The sequence below is a fragment of the Rana temporaria genome, chromosome 2 (assembly GCF_905171775.1).
Source record: "Rana temporaria chromosome 2, aRanTem1.1, whole genome shotgun sequence".
Classification (NCBI taxonomy): Eukaryota; Metazoa; Chordata; class Amphibia; order Anura; family Ranidae; genus Rana; species Rana temporaria.
The window spans coordinates 285,747,315-285,771,164 of record NC_053490.1 but is presented as its reverse complement, the minus strand read 5'-3'; the positions used below and the strand labels follow the sequence as shown (position 1 = coordinate 285,771,164).

Here is a 23,850-nt window from a genome sequence, read left to right as displayed (position 1 = left end):
ACTCAATTTCTCAGTCCGTCTCTCCTTTAATTCAGGAAGCAAATAAGGTTAATTCTTTATTAACTCATTTTGTCATGCCCATTAAGCTAATTTCTGAGGGCCGTGAAATCCCCTGCTCTGCTATGCTGGACTCTGGGGCTGGAGGAAACTTTATGGATATAGAGTTTGCCCACCACAATAACATTCAAGCCATAAATACATCTTCTCCTATTGAGATGGAGACAGTTGATGGTTCACCCTTATCCTCAGGACCTGTTACCCATAAGACCGTTCCTTTGGTAATACAGTTTGAGGTGGATCATCGTGAGACCATCAGCTTTCAGTTGATCACATCACCCAAATTTCCCATCATTTTGGGCATTCCTTGGTTCTCCACTCACAATCCCTCTATCAACTGGGGAGCACGGACCATAGATTTCACATCCTCACACTGCAAGGAACACTGTAGGGAATCTTATCAAACAAGTTCTCCGCTGGTCAAGGAATGGCAAGTTGGTGTGGTAACTACCCAGTCATATGACAACTTGCCTCCACAATACCATGCATTCCGGGATGTCTGTGATAAGAAAAATGCAGATCAATTACCTCCTCATCGCCCATACGATTGCCCCATTGAGCTGCTTCCAGGGGCCGAAATACCTTTTGGCCGCCTTTTTAATCTCTCAGAACCTGAATTAAAAGTGCTCAGGGAGTGGCTTGATGAAAATTTAGAAAAGGGTTTTATTAGACACTCAACATCTCCTGCAGGAGCAGCTCTATTCTTTGTTGAAAAGAAAGACTCCACCTTGCGTCCATGCATTGATTACAGGCACATGAATAAGGTCACAATTAAAAACCGTTATCCACTCCCCTTGATCTCAGAAATGTTGGAAAGACTTCGTTCTGCCAAAGTGTTTACAAAACTTGACCTACGGGGGGCATATAACCTGGTCCGTATTCGTTCAGGAGATGAATGGAAAACCGCCTTTAGAACCAGATATGGGCATTTTGAGTCCTTGGTCATGCCTTTTGGTCTCTGCAATGCCCCTGCGACCTTTCAGCACTTCATAAATGATGTTTTTCGAGATCTGTTGGACCAATTTGTCATTGCTTATCTGGATGACATCCTTATCTTTTCTGATAACCTGGAAGAGCACCGCAAGCATGTTTGCATTGTCTTTGAAAGATTAAGGCAGAATCGACTTTACATCAAATTGGAGAAATGTGAGTTTGAACAAACCCAGATCCAGTTCTTAGGGTATATTATTTCTTCAGATGGTGTGGGCATGGATCCTGAGAAGATTAAAGCAGTGGTAGATTGGCCTGCCCCCGGAAACATTAAGGAAATCCAACGATTTGTCGGGTTTGCCAACTTTTACAGAAAATTTATAAGGAACTTCTCTAAGGTGATAGCTCCAATTACCCAGCTAACAAAGAAAGGGGTGCCCTTTGTGTGGTCATCTGAGGCACAGGCTGCTTTTGGAAAGTTAAAAACTCTTTTTACTTCTGCACCAGTATTGGTACATCCCAATCCTGAATTACCTTTTATAGTGGAAGTGGATGCTTCAAACTCTGCCGTGGGAGCTATCCTCTCCCAACGACATGGTGAAAAGATGCAGCTACATCCTTGTGCTTACTTTTCTCGTGTAATGTCTTCAGCCGAAAGAAATTATGACATTGGGAATAAGGAGTTGCTAGCAATTAAAGAAGCATTTTCTGAATGGAGGCATTTGCTGGAAGGCGCTAAGCATCCTGTAACCGTTCTCACTGATCATAAGAATCTGGAATTCATTCGTTCTGCCAAGAGATTGTCTTCTAGACAAGCACGTTGGTCATTGTTCTTTTCCAGGTTCAATTTTATTATCTCATATCGACCTGGGTCAAGGAATGGTAAGGCTGATGCCTTATCACGAATGTTGTCTGGGCCTCTCCAGGAAGACAACTCTGAATACACAGTCCTGCCTCAAAAGAACTTTCTAGGTGTCACAAGTTCTAAAGCATTCTTGAGTCTTCTCAAGGAAGGGTATGAGAATGACCAACTCCTCAAAGATCCTCCTATGAACATCATCCTTGATTACAAGAATGGCTTCTGGACTCAAGCACATCGCCTCTATGTACCTGAAGTTGCTCGGGTTGAAGTCCTCAAGTTGGTTCATGACTCCAAACTTGCTGGACATTTTGGAGTTTCTAAGACGGAGGAACTTTTATCCCGTTCCTTTTGGTGGCCTGGGTACAAAAGAGATGTCAAAAGTTATGTAGCCTCGTGCCTGGTCTGTGCTCGCAATAAGACACCCCAAGCTTCTCCTTTGGGGTTGCTCCAGCCACTCCCTGTCCCATCAAGACCATGGGGATCAATTTCTATGGACTTTGTGGTTGATTTACCCCCCTCTAAAGAAATGACCACTATCTTGGTTGTTATTGACCGCTTCACTAAGATGGCTCACTTCATACCAGTGAAGGGGGTACCCTCTGCAGAACAAACTGCAGAGTTGATGGTTCGAGAAGTCTTTAGACTACATGGAATTCCAGAAGATGTAGTTTCTGACCGAGGAGTACAGTTCACTTCAAAATTTTGGAAAAGCTTTTGCTCAGCTTTAGGAGTAACAATTAATCTATCTTCTGCTTTTCATCCTCAGTCAAATGGTCAGACCGAGAGGACCAATCAAACGTTAGAGCAGTACCTCCGATGTTTTGTTAGTTATCTTCAGGATGACTGGGTGGACTATCTTCCTACAGCGGAGTTTGCTTATAACAATTCTAAACATAGCTCCACCTCTCAGACCCCTTTTTTCCTAAATACCGGGCTTCATCCAGCTTTTATCCCTGATCTCCCTATCTCAACTCCAATTCCTGCTGTTACCAACAGATTAACTGCTTTACAGGAGACCCAGGGAAAATTGATCGAGACTTTGAGGGAAGCTCAGGAAAGTTACAAGAAGGCTGCAGATAGACATCGCAGAGCACTTCCTACCTTTCATGTGGGTGATCAAGTTTGGTTATCTACTAAAAATCTGAAGGTTCATGTTCCATCTGCAAAGTTGGGACAAAAGTTTGTGGGACAACAAATTGCAATATCTGGTTCAATGGGAAGGATACGGGACAGAAGAAAATTCTTGGGAGCCTGAGCAGAACGTTCATGCTCCTAGATTAACAAGAGAATTCCACCAGAGGTTCCCTCACAAACCAGGCCCTAAGACGTCCAGTGGACGTCCTGGGAGGAGGGGAGTACTGTCAGGACCTGGATTTGAACCTGGGACCTCAGCTGTGTCTGGCAGTGAACCTTCTCACTGAGCTATCTGGGATGCTGGACAGCTCCCTGTCTGATCTGCTGGACAAACCCATCTGATCCATTGAACATTCCTGCCTTGTGTCTTGATTGTCTTGAACCTTGAACCCCTTGCTCCTCCCACGAACTTCCTGATATAAGCCATGTCTCTGCACTTCCTCCTTGCCAGAATATTGTGCTATCTCCAGCCTGTATCTTGCTCCTGTCTTCCCTGCTGCCGTCCATATTTGCTACTGCTCGTTATCGACCCTTGGCTTGTTATCGACTACGCTTCTGCCTGATCCCAACCTACAAATACTCATTACCGACCCCTTGGCTTGTTATCGACTACGCTTCTGTTTGATCCTTACCTGCTTATCTGCTATTGTACCCCGGCTTTCTCACCTCCTGGTGGGGCAATCCTGAGGACCGCGACCTGGCGCTAACACGCAGCAAAATCCATCTTCACCTTCAGAAGCTCTGGTGAATACCGGTTAGCGCTTAGATTCCGCACCTCAGGTGACCCCGTGTCATCAGCCAGGGTGACCTGTTCTGCTGCTATAGCTACTGGCCTCTGAGCCTGACTCCAGATCGTGACAGTTGGATTTATTTTTTGTAACAAACATGTCATAAACATACCAGCTTCGGGGGCGCATGCGCGGCGCGATGCTGACCGGACTCGCCTGAGCCGCGCTCCACGAGACCCGGGCCTTCTAGGCGGATTTCCCAGGGCAATTTAGCACCCTTGGTGGCGATTTCACCCAGCACCCCTGTGGGAACACTCAGTGTATGCCATCCGCTAGGAAGAAGCGGAATCGGAGCTCCGGGCACACCCTGACGAACTTTCTCCTTACCATGAAGCAGAGGCACAAGAAGGCGCCGACCAGCACATGTGGACACAGGCCTGCACGGACAGTCACTCACCTAAGACCGTTCCTTCACAGCCCCACAACAGTGAGTACAACCCCCCTTTATCTAAGGCGGTCCTGGATGATAGCTTGACAGCTATATTTAATAAATTGGTGGACAAAATTGAGCATGAAGTGCACAAATCCACGGCGGCTCTGTCCCAGGAGATTGCCAGTATTGGCAACCGTACGGATCTCCTTGAAACAAAGCACGATGAGCTCTCCCTGGCTCACAATGATCTTAGAAAAGATTTTGAAAACCTAGCTGACAACTTTGCCTTCATGCAGGCACAGGTTGAGGACCTTGACAACCGAAATCGCCGCCATAATATTAGGCTGAGGGGGGTCCCTGAGACTGTCACAGACCTGATGCCTGCAGTATCAAAGTTTTTTCAAGACCTCTTACCAGACAAGCCCCCCTCTGCATTTATCTGTGACAGGATCCACAGAGCGCTACGTCCCAAACCCCCCCCTGATGGTCCACCCAGGGACATAGTGATGTGCATGAGGGACTTTCTAATAAAAGAAGATATAATGCGCGCATCCAGAAATTCCCCTAATCTAAACATGGATGGCAAAAGAATCCAAATATATCCGGATATATCCCCTGCAACCCTGGATAGGAGGCGCAGGATGAAAGAAGTTACCACTGTATTACAAGCTGCTAGGATCAGGTACCGCTGGGGATTCCCCTTTAAGCTAACGATCCCACACAATGGATCAACGTACACGGTCTACAATGTTATCGAGGGAAAAGAACTCCTGGTGAAACTGGGCTTATTAACCCAAGATCCTCTTATTCGTCCCCCTGCTACACCCAGACCTTCCCCAATTTGGTCAACCCCGTCCACCAGACGCAGCCAAAGAGACCAAAGAAGACTAATCCAATCTTTTCAGAAGTGACCCCTTTTGATTCTGTGTGGTCTCCCCGGCCCAAATTCATTGTCTCTTCCTGGTTTTTGTTCTTTTAAGTCTTTTTCTCGCTGTTATTTTAAATTTATTTTTCCCCCTACACCTATACTCCCCTCTCCAGAGAGGGACTCTAGCACAGGACATTTCATCAACCCACTTCACAGATGCTCACCCTGGACCCATTATTTTGGACTGCTGCTGAATACTTGCTAGCTGAGGCCTCACAATGTTAGGTCAACATATCCACTACGAGTCCATGGTCAAACATCATTGTCCCATTACCAGCTAACGTGAGCTTACAAGTTCCTGGAAGCTCCCTCTGACTATACCTCTGCCCCAACCCTGTTTGACTCTGCATTATACGCCCTGGTGCAAATTTTCCGCTTCATAGCACAAAGCATTTGGGTGGGAACTCCCACCCTAAGAACATTTTTTTTTTTCTAACTTCGATATATATTTGTATTTTTACCTTTTGTATTATCTAATTTTTTTTTCAAGATGCCTGGAACATCCGTCGTCGCTAGATTGACCCCACCTCCACAGCTGTTCTCGACTGCTGCTCCGTTCTAGGATGGGGCATCACCCGAGTGGTCTGTGGTCTAGGGACACTTATGTCCCACTTCTTACAACTCGTTGTAAAATGTTTGACAGGCCTTTTCCTGTCCCCAAAATATGTTTTGTAATTTTGATAATTCAGTGGTTTATATTGTGGGCCAATAGGGCCCTCTTTTTTGTTTGGATAAGCTCATACAGTGACAGTCACTTAATTATTTCCTTTACGCTGGTTTATTGCTCATGCATTGTACTTTATGCGATTTCATTGCTCTATGTATGCCTGACTCACTCACACTCTATGGCTTTGCCCAGGTCTATGCTGATTATCTTTACAACTGTATTTTTGTATTATCACATGAACCAAGGCGTGTGGTTTTGCATCCTGATAATAAGATTTAGTCTGTTGATAGTCCCCCTATTGCTTACTCATGGGTCTTAGAATAGTTTCCCACAATACACAGGGATTTAACTCACCTCATAAGCGTAAAAAAGCATTCCAACACTACAAGAGAATTGGAGCGGACATTATCTTACTCCAAGAGACACACTTTGCCACGGCTAACCACCCCACCTTTTTTAACAGAACATATAGTCAGCACCACTACACCACCTTCTCTAACAAAACCCGTGGGGTTGCAATTTTTATACGTAACTCAGTCATTTTTGATATACAACATATTTTTAAAGACCCAGACAGCCGCTTTATAATCCTAAAGGGTACTGTCAATAACAAAGGGATCACTATCGCATCTATATACGCCCCAAATGAATCTCAAACAACTTTTTTTTCAAATTTTTTTAATATACTGGATAGATATCACTCCCCACATATAATCCTGGGTGGAGATTTTAACCTAACAGCTCATCCAGCCCTACATAGAAGAAAAATCTCACCCTCCTCGAAATCGTTCTCTAAAACAATTAACAGACTTATCAATAAAAACCAACTAATAGACTCCTGGAGGGCTCACAATGTAGGGATCAAAGCCTTCTCACATTACTCTCACCCACATGACTGTTATGCCAGGTTGGACTACATTTTTTGCACCCCCGTTTTGTTGGCCAACTCATCCCATGCTCATATACATCCTTGCCCATGGTCTGACCATGACATCATATCTTTCGATACATCACACATAGGCCTTTCCCCTTCAACATACAATTGGCGACTTAATGATGCCCTACTGACAGACTCAGTAAACAAGGATTCTATTGCAACCCATATAGACAACTATTTTGAAGATAACATTAATGAAGACACTCCCCCTTCCTCTGTTTGGGTAGCCCATAAGGCAGTTCTTAGGGGTCATATCATCAAATTAGCAGCGGCTACAAATAGGGAAAGACTGGCTGATATTAAATGTCTGACAAATGAATTAAATCAATTATACTATAAACTACAACATTCAACTTCACAGGAAATCACATATCAGATTCAATCCAAACGCAAAGCCCTTGATCTTATTCTGTCAGCAAACACAGAAAGGGCATTAAGGTTTTCAAAGGCCAAATTTCTGATACGCAGTAACTCTCCATCGGCAATGTTTGCCAGGAAGTTGAATCAAGATGTTAACCCCACTCATATTTACAAGTTACGTGACACTCATGGTAACCTGATCACACATCCACGTGGAGTTCTCAATATCTTCACTGACTTTTACAAGAAATTGCTGTCCGACCCGGGTATAGACCCAGATACACTTGCCAACTCATGGTTGAACGACTTGAGACTCCCCTCTTTAGATCCCCATCAAACTGAATCCCTGAACAGGCCCTGTACTACAGAAGAAATCTCCCAGGTAATTAAATCCCTCAAAGTATCCACGGCCCCAGGCCCGGATGGTTTCACAACCTCCTACTATAAAAAATGTTCCCCCCTGTTAGCCCCTAATCTTATGAAACTCTTTAATTATGTCCTGGAGGGTAATCAATTTCCCGAGGAGATGCTTTTAGCAAACCTCTCCCTGATCCCTAAACCCGATAAGGACCACACTCTCCCTCAAAATTTCCGCCCCATATCAGTACTAAATAATGATATTAAAATATTCGGTAGAATCCTTGCAGACAGACTGGCCTCAGTTATTTCTCCCTTAATCCATCACGACCAATCAGGCTTCATACCAGGTAGGCAGATAGTGGACAACATAAGACTAGTGACTAATGTCATCCAGGATGCTAATTTGAACTCCAAACAGGCCTGCCTCTTAAGCTTGGACATACACAAAGCTTTCGATAGCGTGAGTTGGTCCTATTTGAATAAACTTCTCCCTAAATTCGGAATCACAGGCAATTTCTTACAAGGCTTTAATGCCCTTTACCATGCCCCACAGACTCGTATCAAAATCCCAGGTAACAACTCAGAATTCTTCCCGCTGGGCAGAGGAACCAGGCAGGGTTGTCCCCTGTCCCCTCTCCTTTTTGCGCTCGCCATAGAGCCTCTTGCTCAGGCCATCAGGCACAACACAGACATTCGTGGGTATCCCGGTGGGGACTCGGAGTTCAAGATTAGTTTATATGCTGACGATGCACTAGTGTTCCTTACGGAACCCCTACTCTCCATCCCAGTGCTCTTAGATACATTGAACACTTTCCACGCTATCTCAGGCCTTAAAATTAACCCTGCTAAATGTTCAGCCCTATCACTTAACTTACCCCCTGATTTACTGACTAGATTGGGTAATAATAATAATTTCCCTTTCATTTGGTGCCCAGACTCCTTCAGATATCTGGGGGTCAATATCACCTCTTCATATACACAATTATATAAAGCTAACTATCCCCCTATCATCGCACGCATTGGCTCTCTTATGAACTCCTGGTCCTCTCATCACATCTCATTCCTGGGCAGAGTCTGTGCTGTCAAAATGAGCATTATCCCTAAATTATTGTACTACTTCCGCTCCCTTCCCATACTTGTTCCCAAAACTAGGATCGAGGGTATCCAGAGAACTATCAACAAATTTATCTGGGAAGGTAAAAAACCCAGATATAGCTACGCTCTCTTACACAGACCTCAAGCAAAGGGCAGCCTGGGTTTACCCAACCTTTGGCACTATTATCTGGCCACAAAACTCTCCCAACTGTCGCAATGGTTCTCTCCTATGCAAAATATACCATGGAAGAAGTTTGAAACTTCCTCTATCCTTCCATACCACCTTCAGGGCATATTATGGTCCAATAATGTTCTCTATAGAAAGCTCTCCAAACTCAACCTTGTTGTGGCCCACCTCTTCCAATTATGGGTTAAAATAAAAGACACTCACCTTCTTTCCTCCCCTATATCTCCTCTTACCTCATTCCTAGGTGACATCAGATTTAACCTGGCATATACCAACAGGCGGCATTTTTCATTATGGATAGATAAAAACCTACTTACATTATCCTCATTCCAATCTAAATGGGAGTTTAAAACTTTCGAGATGATACAGAGAGTCCATGGCCTCCCCTATTCAGAGATAGAAAACTACAGGCTTATAAAATCGTTTTTTGCAAACTACTTTTCACTATCCACCCTCCCCACCATGACAATGTTTGAGAGGATATGCCTCTCTTCCGCACGGGACAGAGGGATGATCTCTCTGATATATAGCTACCTCAATAATCTTCAATTGGAGGAGAAATCCTCCCAGATGCTACACTGGGAAGTGGACCTAGGAGTCACAATTCCCCCTGAATCTTGGTACGCTATGGCAGAAAATCTCCGGAAATGCAATAAAGCTATTTCTTTTAGAGAAACACCAAATAAAATATTCTCTAGGTGGTACTTTACACCCTCTAAACTCCATTCCTTCTATTTATCTGTCTCCCCAAACTGTTTCAGGGGCTGCTCTGAACAGGGTACTATGCTACACACATTCTGGAGCTGCCCATTCCTTGAGCAAATATGGAAAACTGCAGCAGCACGGTTTGAGGCGACTTCAGGCCACAAAATCTCCTTTTCCCCTCAAATTTGCATTCTCTATGCTGGGATTCCTGATATTCCCACCCCACAGGTTAGATTACTACATTCCCTATGTAGTTCAATACAGTGGATGGTTGCATTGAATTGGAGAACCAACAACATATCCTGGCAACAGGTGATGGATCGGATGGAGATTCTCAAGCTCTCAGAAAGAGTTTACCATACCCTTAATGATAGCCTACAAGTATATAACTCTAAATGGTCTAGTTGGTGCTCCAGCCATTAACGATAGCCTAGGTTACCTCCTCTTTTATTCAAACCCCTCAACCCTAAGCATTTTAGTTGAATCTTGGCTAAGGTTTTTTTTTTTTGAGTCGTGAAAGAAAAAAGTGCAATGATTTCTGATCTATTTTTCATAGGTATTTCAATGTTACCTTACAATACTATATGTATTTGTATATCAATGAAATTACGCTGATCCTTGTACTGTCCATTCGTTTATAATGTATGTATGCTTATTCACATTTATATTTACAATAAACTTTTGTAAACAAAAAAAAACATACCAGCTTCTATCAAGGTATTAGGTATTACAGCCAGGGCTGGAACAAGAGGGATGGGAGGTGTTGTCAGCTGCCCTGGGCCCAGTGTCTTTATGTAGACACTGCCTTGTGACAGGAGCTGTCATTTGTGTCAGGCAGAGCAGGGGCCATATATATATATATATATATATATATATATATATATCCTTCTCTGTCCGGGCATCCACCGGAAAGTAAGGACGGACTCCCGTTATTCCTTTTTACCTTTATAATGTGACATATCAAATGATCAGAGGTAGGGAGAAGGAGAAACTACCATTCCCTGGTAGGGTCTCTGAACACAAGAAAAGCCACAGAACTTTCCCCCTCTTCCCCTTAGCACTACCCCCCCCCCCCCCCAAATGGCCACCAAGGACCCCTTAGTTCAGTGCACCAAAAAAAAGCCCCCCTTAGCCTGCACGCTCTCCTCTTCCATTGCACTGACATGCAGGGACCTTTATTCTTTCAGGTGATACCATTAAGGCATAGGGCATTTTTTCCTTCCAGGGACACCATCTAATGCAGGGAAACTTTATCCTAACACCGATGTCCCTGTTAGCCTTTTGTATTTTACTATGGGACAGAATGTTTTGCAACACTGACTGTGTATCTATCACCTTGCATTGGATTTTATTATGTTATGTATATTTTTGTGGTGACATCTAGTGTCAATTTATTGTAACTATAACTTGTTTTTTGGCATACTTGTATAGTACAATCCAGTATTTCTTAAGTGTCTATGTTATTTGGTTTAGTCCTTAGCTAGACCCCTCCCTTCTACATTTTGTTCCCCCAGTTAGTTTCCACCCTTCATTGTGGGTATAAGGTGTAGAAGATCATTGTCCATTTACACTTTCATATCACCAGTTAACACCAATGTACTGCATTTTTACAGGAAAAAGTATGTTGGAATAACCTGCCTTGCCTTGGGCCTGATTCGCACCTATGCATTTTTTGTGCTTTTTGCATTTTGCAGATTTGCACTACAATCCAATTAACATGGTTTCCTATGGAACACGTTCTGTAGTGCAAATATGCAAAATGTTGAGAGTTGAGAGTTAAGCTGTCTATGGAGGGCGCTTATTGAGCAGGTGATCATACTGGCCAGATGATCCATAGTATAAATTAGGTATGTGTTTGCATAAAGAGGTGCTTGAAACAGAACACGGAATGTGCATCACTATTAATCTCTTTAGTTTGCTGTGTTGTGCCAGAACCATTGGCACTATTTCAGCACATGCCATTACACGCATTTCTGTGCTGTGCACCACTACTAACCCTGCCCTCTGCTCGGCCTTGGGGCGCACTTTAGACCTTGTCCTGGCCCTGATTACTGCTAATGCCTCCAATATCTGGCTTATTGATCCCTGGAGGTCTTTGTTTGCTGTGTTGGTGGATTGCAAACCTTCTCCCATGCTACTTTTCCCCTGACCCAGTGTAAGTGTGGATAACTTGTTCATTAAAGTTTGTTGCTTTTACTGATGCTTTGAGCTTTGGCATCTGTGTTCTTTTAAAATATTTTCTGTAGGTTTCTACATATCTAGCCAAAATACACAATTTTTTATTTGGTTACCCTCAAACATAAAGGTGTCAGCCTCATCCCTCATCTCTTGGTCAGACAGCTGTCTTCCATGTTCATCCTAGGATGAAAAAATAAATTATATATATATACCGTATGTATCATATGAATAATACAGTATATTAAGAAAGATTAGCCGTCACCAGATATTTAAAGCGGGAGTTCACCCATTTCTAAAAAATTTTTTTTTCTTCCCCTAGATTCCTGCTCGTTCGGTCTAGGGGAATCGGCTATTTGTATTAAAATAGGTGCAGTACTTACCCGTTTTCGAGCTGCATCTTCTTCCGTCGCTTCCGGGTATGGTCTTCGGGAGCGGGCGTTCCTTCTTGATTGACAGTCTTCCGAGAGGCTTCCGACGGTCGCATCCATCGCGTCACTCGTAGCCGAAAGAAGCCGAACGTCGGTGCGGCTCTATACTGCGCCTGCGCACCGACGTTCGGCTTCTTTCGGAAAATCGTGACGCGATGGATGCGACCGTCGGAAGCCTCTCGGAAACCTGTCAATCAAGAAGGAACGCCCATTCCCGAAGCCCATACCCGGAAGCGACGGAGAGGATGCGTCTCGTAAACGGGTAAGTACTGCACCTATTTTTAAATAAATAGCCGATTCCCCTAGTAATAACGAGCAGGAATCTAAGGGGGAAAAGTGCCCTCTAAGGGTGAACCCCCGCTTTAATGCAAATAAACTTTTAAAAGTGGAAAGTCACATATCATGTAAAGCCAACGTTTTGGGACACTGCAGTGTCCCTTCCTCGAGGTGGAAAAAGAAGGGTCACCTTGAGAAAGGGAGCAGGTGCAGCCCCAAAATGTTGGCTTTACATGGCACATGTGACGTTGCAGTGTATGTTATTTGCATCAGAGTGTACTGTGGTGCAGCACCATCTACTAGTCATTACAAGTATCCATCTGTCACCAAGGTCAAACAATGTCAGCAATGTAATCCTGCACTATTTATGGATAATATATTGCAATGATGCAAACTTTGGCACCCCAGATGTTTTGGAACTACATTTCCCATGATGCTCATACACTCTGCAGTGTAGTTGAGCATCATGGCAAATGTAGTTCCAAAACATCTGGGGTGCCAAGGTTCGCCATCACTGATATATTGTATGTCACTTAAGAACTGCATACACACACACACACCAAAGTGGCCCACATACTTAATTTTTATAAGTGAGAATATTTGTAAAGATTTTAATTTATTTCTGTTAATAAAACAGTTTCCATAAGAAAAGGGATTGTATTTTCTGGATAATAAATTATGGGGACATTGTTAGCCAACAAGACATCTGTCTTCCATTTTTGTCCTGTGATGAAAAGTAGAAATTAAACATTTACATGTCACCTAAGGGCTGTATACACACACGAAAAAGCGGCCCTCCAACTAGTGTATTTTCTATAATCACTACTTGATAGCCAAGGGGATATTTCCAATCTTTAAATGTCAGAGAGTTCACTAATCGCAGGCCAAATATAGGAGCCATATAAGCCAGTGGGGGACAGCTGCAGCAACGGATCAATGCTGCATCCACATAGGTAAGTATACAGATTTATTTTTTTGTAAACCTGCACTCCTCTTTTAACTATAGTGCTGATAAGGATTAGCCACACACAAAAACTACAGTTTTAATCTATTCATCTCTGCGAATAACAAAAGCACTAGAATACTTATAAAAGAATGTTTGTGTTCCTACGAATTTGTTAAGTTATTTATTACTGTATTTATATATATATATATCTATCATACTATTGGGTTTTTATGACTATTTTATGTGCAAATAGTATTGTTTTTTAGGAGAATGTGGCAGGTTACACTTTGTTAATCTCTAAAGGCATGGGTAGCAGAATTTACAGCCGAACCCTAGACAAACAGGTAGATACACAACTGAAATACTGTACACTTGACTGGCTCTATTCAATGCCCCCTCCTCTTCATTTGAATGCTGCTGCACAGGGGGTAACAGGTTGATATGAAAAAAAAAAAAATACACTTTGATTGCATTGGTTGCATTAAACTATCTGCATGAGGTTCAGCCTAAGGCTCCTTTCACACTTGTACAATTCCAAAAACTTGCGACTCTGGAGTGAAACTTTGAATGGGTGCGACTCGGATGTGACTTGTTGTCCCTTTGCAAAGTTGGACCCACTGTTGCGCCACTGTTGCATGTAAAACATTCAGGTACAACTTTTGAGGGTTAACCTCCCTTGCGGTATGGTTCTTTCTGGTTTTAGGTGCTGAAAGCGGTACAATTATTTTGCAAGGAAATTTGGCAATTTATATTTTAGGCCTGTAATTCTTAGGAATAACGCACTTAAAACTGTCCAAACAAGAGTCTAGTAGACATCCCGGGTATAATAAAGTTTGAAACAGAAAATCGTAAATTATAATATAATAAATAACTATAAATAATTCTAACAAATAATAATGTAATTATAATAAAAATTAATCAATAATGTAATCAAATCAAAAACACTGAAATTTGCTCAGTTGCAGAATTGTCGCTGTCATTACTTTTAGTGTTTGATGACGAATTTCCCCACAAATCACTATCGCACAATTCTGCAAGTGATTATAATTTATTATCGCTGTTTTCTAGCTGCTCTAAAACCATTTTTGACATAAAGGGACACTTTTTGGTTGCTATGGACAATCTCTAGGCAGAAAGAACAGTTTTTATAATATAAAACTGCATGTAGGACACTGGGCAGACCACTAGAGACAAAGGGGGTGTGTAATTATTTTATACAGTACTGTAATCTATAAGATTACTGTATACTGTATGTGTACTTACTTTTTTGAATTTGGTGCTGATCTCCGCCCCCGTGCGTCGTAACATCGCAGGGAACGGAGCTCGGTGGCACACAGGCACTGTGTGAATCGAGCAAGGAGACACAGCTCGATCACACAGCGGGGAGGCATCGCAGGATCCAAGGACAAGATAAGTAAACTCTGCCTGTAGATACTGCGATGCGATCCCGAGTCTGGCTCGGGGATACTGCTATTGGTGCTGAAATCCCACCCCGAGCCAGACTTGGGAATACCGCTCAGGAGGTTAACATCGATGTCTATGGCCCTCAAGTAGCATGATATTTAGACCAAACGAGTGCATGAACTACTTTAGGTTGCACAATATACAGTATGATTGGTTATCATTGGAAAACATGGGGTATGACTTGTCATGCGATTTTCATGCCCAAAGTCACAAAACAAGGCACACAAGAGTGAATGGGGTGTTAATTTGGAAGTACTAGATATGTACTAGTTGAACTTCTTTCAAACCTTTGATAGTAACAGGAGGTCAATAAAATCGGTGGTCTTCCCTTGCTTGGACTTTATCCAATTCTCTGCCCCCTTTTCTTGTAGTGCTTTCTTCCGCTGTTGTACCACATCTCCAGTAAAATCATGTACAATTTTGCATGCTCGTTTGAACTTTCTTCCATTGGAGGAGAATTGGTAAAGGAAATCAAAATGATGTAGAAGATTGTGTTCACGTTTCACCACCAGGGAGCTGAGCTCATAAATTGCACCAATATAATCACTTGGTTTCCTGCAATTGAGATATAAAGAAAAGGCTTATTACGCAACATTTCCTTTGAGCAAGGTATTAATGTATTACTATGTAGAGTGCTCAAATCTTTTTAAAGAATTTCTGGAAAAATGAAAGGTATTATTACTCTTGGCAGTCACTATCATAGCTGAATGTGCACTTCAGAAGTGAATCCAACGTCATCAGGCTGATTTGTTCAAACATATCCATCGACACTGGGCCTCCTACACACATTCTGCGCCATTTAGCCTATGGAAAACAGTCAGTGATTAGTGCTAGTCACAAGTGGAATAGTCACTATTGCATACAACTACACTGGGGGGTTTATAAAATTGTATGTTCCTGGATATAGGAATAGAACTGGAGTGAAGCCAAACTGTTTTTTTAATTTAGGTGCATTACCAAAGTACACAATGCCGATCTGCAGTGGATCACTTTTCAGAGGGCATTTGACAGGCAGCTGTTATGCTGCCTCCTTACCATGTGTTTTACCCACACCACCTCCTGTTCACCCTATTCACTTTAATGGGTTTCTTTCCGTGGGCATGTCAGGGGTACAATTCTTGCTGAAAAACCTGAGAAACTCCACATATAAGTTGCAGGTTGTTGGAAGGTTGGAGGCAAGCCCTTTCAATCCTTAATGTACTTGTTAAATTATATTGGAGGGTATAGGGAGCCTTGCATTGCTCCACCATTGCAATTGCAGCATGTGTACATCCCCCATAAGCCACCTTTTTCAGCCTAAAATAATACTAAACAGACACTGTTGCCAATTTACATTGTCCCTTCTATTTCTGTATGCTGATGATGGAACTGTAATTATTTTAATTTAACAAAAAACATCTAAGTGCCTTTTTCAGAATCGATATACAGCTGTCACATGACCCAGACCTTTCCCAGCCTGTCTGCAGGGAAACCTAAGCAGGAGGAACTTCTAGTACGCTGCTGCTGGTTACATGTTTAAAAAAAAAAAATAGCCTTTGGATTGGAGAGTAAAAATAAATAAATATCAATAAACAGTTTTAAATTGTCATACAAATATATTTTTTAAATCAAATCTTTATTATTTTGTGGAAATAACATGGTGTGGGACGATTTCTGCCAGTCACGCCCCTCCAGCCTGTGTGTTAAAATGAGAGGGAGGTGAGGCCTCCATTAATCTACATGCATATATTCTACCCCCATTGTGTTTAGAGGGTTAGTGGGCATTGGGGAGGGAGGGAGTGGGCTGTCATTTACCACTGTGTATACACCCACTTGTGTGAGTCTATAGTCACAGGGGCTACTCTGACGTGATAGGGTGGAAATGCTCAGTTTAGAAACTCACTGAAAACTGAGCATGTGCAGAGTTGCCACCACAGCTACAAAATCCCTACCTGAATTGGGGACATGAAAAGAAGGTGGAGATAGAGAGCGGCAGGATCAACCAGGTTTCTTTGAAGAACAGAAAGTTCTTACAGAAAGTGAGTATGAACAGCATTTATTGATAGTTTTTTATGATGAGGGTTTAGTGACACTTTAAGGGAGAGTAGTTGGGGGGGGTGGTAAAAACACAGGTGAACTGCATGTTTTACCACTTCCCCAACTGCAAGTGCCCTGTAAACAAGACCTTACATAAAAAAAAAAAAAAAAGAGTATAGGTCTTACAACTTTGCAAAGCTAGTAAGAACTCTATAGCTGCCGTATTTTGACGTAATAGATGTACTACATGTTTTTTCTGCTCTTTACCGCCACCCTTTGGGCAACTTCTGCGATTGTTGTTTGATCTTTAGCATTGGTTCTGAGCATGCGTGTTTGTACTTTGGACTTGTGTACACACGATCGGATTAGCCGGCGTAGGACATTTGTTGCCAGAAAGTTTGTCTGTTCTCACAGCGAACATTTGTCCGATGAAAAAGCGAAAAAGTTTGTCCGATGGAGCGTACACACGGTCGGATTGTCCACAAAAACAGGTCCGACGGACAATTGTTGTCAAGAAGTCTCATCGTGTGTATGGGCCTTTAGATGCAGATTTAGATAAATTTGACTAACAAATTAAAGCCGAGCTACAGCTAACACTTTTTAAGCTGTTTTTTACTTTTGAGATAAAGGTCTTACATACAGTGAATAAAAAACGGACCATTGTAAGCACCACATTATGACTCTTGCACCAGTCCTCATTGATCTGTCATACTGAAAGCAGCCCTCTAGATGAATGTCATGTGTCAATGTACTCCCAGGAGCATGCTACTCTAGGTTGAGAACCAATGACCTACCACAGGGAGATGCAATTAGCGGACCTCCAGCTGTTGCAAAACTACAACTCCCATCATGCCTCTGCCTTTGAGTGTCATTCTTGTGGCTGTCAGAGTCTTGCTATGCATCATGGGACTTGTAGTTCTGCAACAGCTGGAGGTCCGCTAATTGCATATCCCCGACCTACCACATAGAAAGTTGTGATACTGCACATATTATGAAAAGTTTGAACTTACGTGCATGATATCAGTGCTTTGGTTGAAGATAGTAACATAATTTTTTAGGATATCAAAATGAAATCCAGGAGTTAAAAGACGTCGGTGCCGACCCCATTTCTCCCCACGACTGAGAAGAAGACCATCTCCTAAATAAGACACCACATGAAAAAAAAAAATGAGTTTGGTCATTTTGTCATTTACCTGTCACTCATCATTACTTTTTAATTTATCAATGAGCTCTGGATATCATTCTATAGCGCAGAGAGCTAGAGCTATATATATAAATATATATATAAATACACACACAGTATCTCACATTTTTGTAAATATTTTATGTGACAACACTGAAGAAATTACACTTTGCTACAATAGTGAGTGAACAGCTTGTATAACTGTAAATTTGATGTCCCCTCAAAATAACTCAACACACAGCCCTTCAAGGCTAAACCGCTGGCAACAAAAGTAAATGCACCCCTAAATGAAAATGTCCAAAATGGGCCCAATTAGCCATTTTCCCTCCCCAATGTCATGTGACTCGTTAGTGTTACAAGGTCTCAGGTGTGTTAAATTTAGTGTTATCGCTCTCACTCTCTCATACTGGTCACCGGAAGTTCAACATGGCACCTCATGGCAAAGAACTCTCTGAGGATCTGAAAAAAAGAATTGTTGCTCTGCATAAAGATGGCCTAGGCTATAAGAAGATTGCCAAGACCCTAAAAACTGAGCTGCAGCACCATGGCCAAGACCATACAGCAGTTTAACAGGACAGGTTCCACTCAGAACAGGCCTCACCATAGCCAACTAAAGAAGTTGAGTGCACATACTCAGCGTCATATCCAGAGGTTGTCTATGGGAAAGAGACGTAAAAGTTCTGCCAGCATTACTGCAGAGGTTGAAGGGGTGGGGGGGTCAGCCTGTCAGTGCTCAGACCATAAATTCAAAGAAAGGGGGAATGTATATCTACATATACTGGGACTTTCAATGAGGTGTACCTCAATCCCTAATCTGGATACAAAAATTTAAAGTTTTGGAACTTTAAATGAGGCAGGCATTAACACAAATATAAAAGGTAATGCCAGATTTATTGACATGGGCATAAAACCCCATAGCAATAGGTACGTACATAAAGGGTAATAATCCTTTAGCATGCAAAACACAACGGGCCGGATTCAGATACAATGGTGTATCTGTCCGCCCGGCGTAACGTATCTTAGATACGTTACGCCGCTGTAACTTTGGGCGCAAGTTCCGTATTCAGAAAGAACTTGCGCCCTATGTTACGGCGGCGTAATGTATGTGGGCCAGCGTAAGCCCGCCAAATTCAAATGGAGATGTTGGGGGCGTGTTTTATTTGTGAAACAATCCCGCAGGAACGACGGCCATACTTAACATAGGATTCGCCGCACTTACCCCTCATATAGCAGGAGTAACTTTACGCCGGAAAAAGCCGTACACAAACAACGTAAAAAAAAAGCGCTGGGCGGTCGTTCGTTTCTGAATCGGCGTAAATACTAAATTGCATATTCCTCGCGTAACTATACGGAAGCGCCACCTAGCGGCCAGCAAGAATATGCAGCCTAAGATACGACGGTGTAAGACACTTACACCAGTCGGATCTTAGGGATATCTATGCGTAACTGATTCTCTGAATCAGGCGCATAAATACGACCGGCTGGACTCAGAGATACGACGGCGTATCAGGAGATACGCCGTCGTATCTCGTTTTTGAATCCGGCCCATCATGAATAGCAAAAATCAAAATTTCACATAAATGGGACCATAGTATAAAACACATTTGTATCATGTCATGAAAACAGTGTATAATGTACATTGCTGTAATAGAGTAAAACTATATTGGAAACAATTTGTTGATAAAGCCATGTGTGGAATAGAGGCTGCATCCTGTGAAGCTTGACGCGTTTCTTCGATAAATATGACTCACCAGGAGCGGATGCTACATGTAACAAAGATGTAAGGAAATGTATCTAGATGGAAGAGATGTGAAAAGGAATAAATGGTCTAACCCAAAAGAATTACATCCCATTGAAAGTTCAACCTAAGTTCAACCTAGAACCTAAGTTCAACCTAAGCGATACTGATGTGAAAGAGTCACCATGTGTCTACCCCTGGAGCTGAGGAGTTGGGATCTGCAGGAACACCGGGCACACATACGAGCATCCCCAGGAGGATAGAAGTAATCTTATCGCCTAAACGTGCCAAGCTTCACAGGATGCAGCCTCTATTCCACACATAGCTTTATTAACATCACATTTTTATCTAATATGGTTTTACTCCATTTTCATGACATGATATAATTTGTTTTATGCTATGGTCCCATTTATGTGCTATTCATTTTTTGCTATTCATGTTGTGTTCTGCATGCCAAAGGATTATTACCCTTTATGTACTTACCTATTGCTATAGGGTTTTATGCCTGTGTCAATAAATTTGTCATGACCTTTTATATTTGTGTTATTGCCTGCCTCATTTAAAGTCCCAAAACTTTCCATTTTAGTGCTCAGACCATACGCTGCACGCTGCATCAAATTGGTCTGCATGGCTGTAGTTTCAGAAGGAAGCCTCTTTTAAAGATGATGCACAAGAACGTCACTGTGTCATCAAACACAGCTACTGTACCATCAATTGCCGCCACTGTGCCCATTAAACACTACCACTGTGCCCATCAATTGCCGCCACTGTGCCCAGCAAACGCTTCCACTGTGCCCATCAATTGCTGCCACTCTGCCCATCAATTGCTGCAACTCTGCCCATCAATTGTGCTACTGTGCTCATCAATTGCTGCTACTGTGCCCATCAAATGCTGCCAGTGTGCATCCCCTGCCCGGCACCTACCGTGTCTTGGTGGGGCAGCGAGTCACGGTGGTGGTGTCCTCCACGCTTCTCAATGTCTTCTCCTGTCCTCTCTTCCCGTTCTCTGCTATGAAAGGCATCCAATCACAGCGCCTGTCATTTCAGACAATCAGGTCACAGGTAACAGACCTGAGCACCTAATTGGCGAAGAAGCGGCCTAACACCCAGCTGAGTGACCTGCGAGCGCCCAGCATGGCGCTCGCTGTTCACATTTTTTTTACGCCTATTAGAGCCTACGGCTCTAATCAGGTGCTTCAAAAAAAATACCTCCCCGCTGTAGTTCAGGCTTCCGGCACCCACACACATTTTTTTTTTCTAAAAGCAAAAAATATAATTGAAAACTTACCTAACCAGGGTCTTAGAAAACCATAGAACAGTTCATCTTTTGGGGCAATGAGAGCTGGAAAATAGGAATTACAGACCTCTGAAAGTGTCCATTGCATACCAATAAAGTTAATAAGTCATTAAAATTTTTAAAGCTTCTACTCAGCAATAAGACAATACTGCAGAAGTAGTAGATGATCATTGATTATTTATTAAATGTACTAAGTACATAGGAAAAATTCATGAACGATAACAAGTCAGTTTGCTGCAAAAGGAAGGGGCTAAAAAGTTGAGTGTGCAAATATTCATTGCATGTTAAAGATTACATGCTATGGGAGGTAGGAAGAGCACAAAAGGCTGGTGTATCATATGTATTATTACAGAGGATCAATGAGGTATATGGAAGGAGTTCTAAAAAGTGTTGGAAGGTCTAGCGGAGTAGATGTCAGCTACCAAAAGTAGAATGGTGTTAGACCACAGGTGTCAAACACAAGGGCTGAATCCGGCCCTCAAAGACCGTTTCATGCGGCCCTAGCACATCTCCTGCAGCTGTCGGAGAGCTCCAGCCCTCCTCTGGTCCTCCTCCAGACCCCTACTTTCAAGCAATGCATCCAGCTTCTTCCCAGCAGCAGCTTAAGGAAAGGGGTGCACTGTGATGTAAGGGAGAGTGGGGGACTCAACTTCTGATGGTGGGGTAGCTCTTGGCATCTAATGTAAGGGGAGGGGATGCGCTGGACATCTAAACACAGATACAAATGGCCCTTTTGAGGGCAATCATAATACGAATGCGGCCCACGATGAAATTTAGTTTGACACCCCTGTGTTAGACTTAAGAGAAACCTCTTGGTACTCAGACATTATGGTGTGAATTGTGTGTTTTACAATTACAAATCTGTATTACAATTACTGTATATCTTTGTAATTTGGGGTACATTAGTAATCACATGCAGTGATGTTGCAGAAGAATGAGTCAGCTGTGAGGTAATTGAATCAAAGTGGCCAGGGCACGTCAATATACAAAACATACACGATAAACAAGCAAGTGTTATGATTCAAGCAGATACTAAAAAGAAAAAAAAAAAAAAAAACAGCATCACAAATGTTGCATATGAGTTGATAAGCAGTAGGAAGCTTAAAGCAGAATTGAACCTAAAAAACAAAAAATGGCTGACAGGTAAGATTTTTATTGGTCACTTCTGTCAGGTAGGATTTTAGTTGTATCTTCTGTCATAACTGCTTCTTCTTGTCTGTCAGTGTTAATGTACACCAAGTGACACATGCTCAGCTCAGTGTACATTTAAGACACTGATCTATGCTGTGATGATCTAACTCCTGTGTGCATGCATGGGAGAGATGTCACTGCCAACCAACCAATCAGTGGTCGAACAGTGTGAAGAAGGAAAACCAGTCAGACAGTGCCTGTGACCAGCGGAAGTGCTGATATCCCAGCGCTGGAGGGGATCGTCTGACATATAAGTATTCCATAATGTCCTAATATGCTGTGCATTATGGTTAATATCTTCTGAGGCCCATTAAAAAAAGTTCTTCTTTAAAGTGATAATCAAGCATTAACATTTAAAAAAAATTCTTGATTGAGATGTAAATTTACAGTATATGCTGTTTTTTTTTTTTGATGCACTGAATTCCTCTTGTCCGCTGCATTCAGATGGTCCCACCAGTGCTATTGATTTCACTATTCAGGGTGGCTCCTTTTCCATACAGGGTCCTATGGAACCACCCTTGAATGTGTGCTATCTGCCAGGAGATGGGTGTGTCCACACAAACACACAACCCCAAAGCCTTAGGATGGCAAGCCACTACCCTGCTCCCACCTCTCTCCACAAGGCCAATAAATGGAGCTGCTGTTCCTTGTTTGTTGTTACACAGAGTGTGCTCTTCCTGATTTGAAGCTCAGGAAAGCTCTGTTTAGGTCCAGAGTCGGCTCCAGTGAAGTTGTAAACGTAAGTGACTGCCAGATATATGAACTTAAAAATGTACTGGAGAATATTTCGTTCCTTATGGGATTAATACTACTTTAAATACTCACCCCGGTGGATGCAGCATCAGTCCAATACTGTATCTATCCCCCGCTGCCCTAAGACCCATTGCCAATGGCTTAGTTCTTGGTGTTCAGTGAGCAGAGAGCCGATGACTCTCAGTCAAGTTGAGTAGACAGAGAGTTCCTCTGAACATGTAGTGAAGTCATACGCATAGCTGTAAAATTATGTAATATAGTACACATTCACAATCTAACGTCAGCCAAATATGTTTTCATTTTGGACAGAGTGGGGAAGAATTACAATCTCTGTCAGTATTTTTTTCTGTTCGGGACTCGATAGGTTAGATTTTACCACCTTTACTGCCCCTGTAACACCTTTACAAGAGATGGGAGTTGTCACTGGGACAAGAAGTCATGGACAGCAATAAAAACATTATCAGAAGTTCTAACTCTTCTACATTTTACTAGAGTACATATTTGTCTTTAATCTCGGAGAAGTTTCCAATTTCCCTGTCCTGGCTTTAAAGGGGTTGTAAAAGTAATTTATTTTTTCCCTAAATAGCTTCCTTTACCTTAGTGCAGTCCTCCTTCACTTACCTCATCCTTCCATTTTGCTTTTAAATGTCCTTATTTCTTCTGAGAAATCCTCACTTCCTGTTCTTCTGTCTGTAACTACACACCGTAATGCGAGGCTTTCTCCATGGTGTGGAGAAAGCCTCTTGAGGGGGCGAGCAGGAGGGTCAGGACACTCTCTACGTTGCAGATAGAGAAAGGAGCTGTGTGTTATTAGGCATCCTGCTCGCCCCCTCCCCCCTCAAGAGGCTTTCTCCACACAGGGAGAGAGCCTCGCATTACTGTGTGTAGTTACAGACAGAAAAACAGGAAGTGAGGATTTCTCAGAAGAAATAAGGACATTTAAAAGAAAAATGGAAGGAGGAGGTAAGTGAAGGAGGACTGCACTATAGTAAAGGAA

General features: G+C 42.5%; 1 protein-coding gene across 2 annotated transcripts in view; it reads right to left on the bottom strand.

The window, feature by feature from the left end:
- LOC120926886 (cytochrome P450 4F22) overlaps positions 1-23,850 on the bottom strand; it is a 91,291-nt gene that overhangs the window by 26,835 nt on the left and 40,606 nt on the right. For both annotated transcript variants that reach the window (XM_040337179.1, XM_040337180.1), the window contains exons 4-8: positions 20,901-20,954; positions 17,702-17,829; positions 15,358-15,479; positions 14,963-15,230; positions 11,675-11,741 (exon numbers count right to left, since the gene is read on the bottom strand). In XM_040337179.1, coding sequence (XP_040193113.1) covers positions 11,675-11,741; positions 14,963-15,230; positions 15,358-15,479; positions 17,702-17,829; positions 20,901-20,954 — 639 coding nt within the window. The remainder of the gene's footprint in view (positions 1-11,674; positions 11,742-14,962; positions 15,231-15,357; positions 15,480-17,701; positions 17,830-20,900; positions 20,955-23,850) is intronic.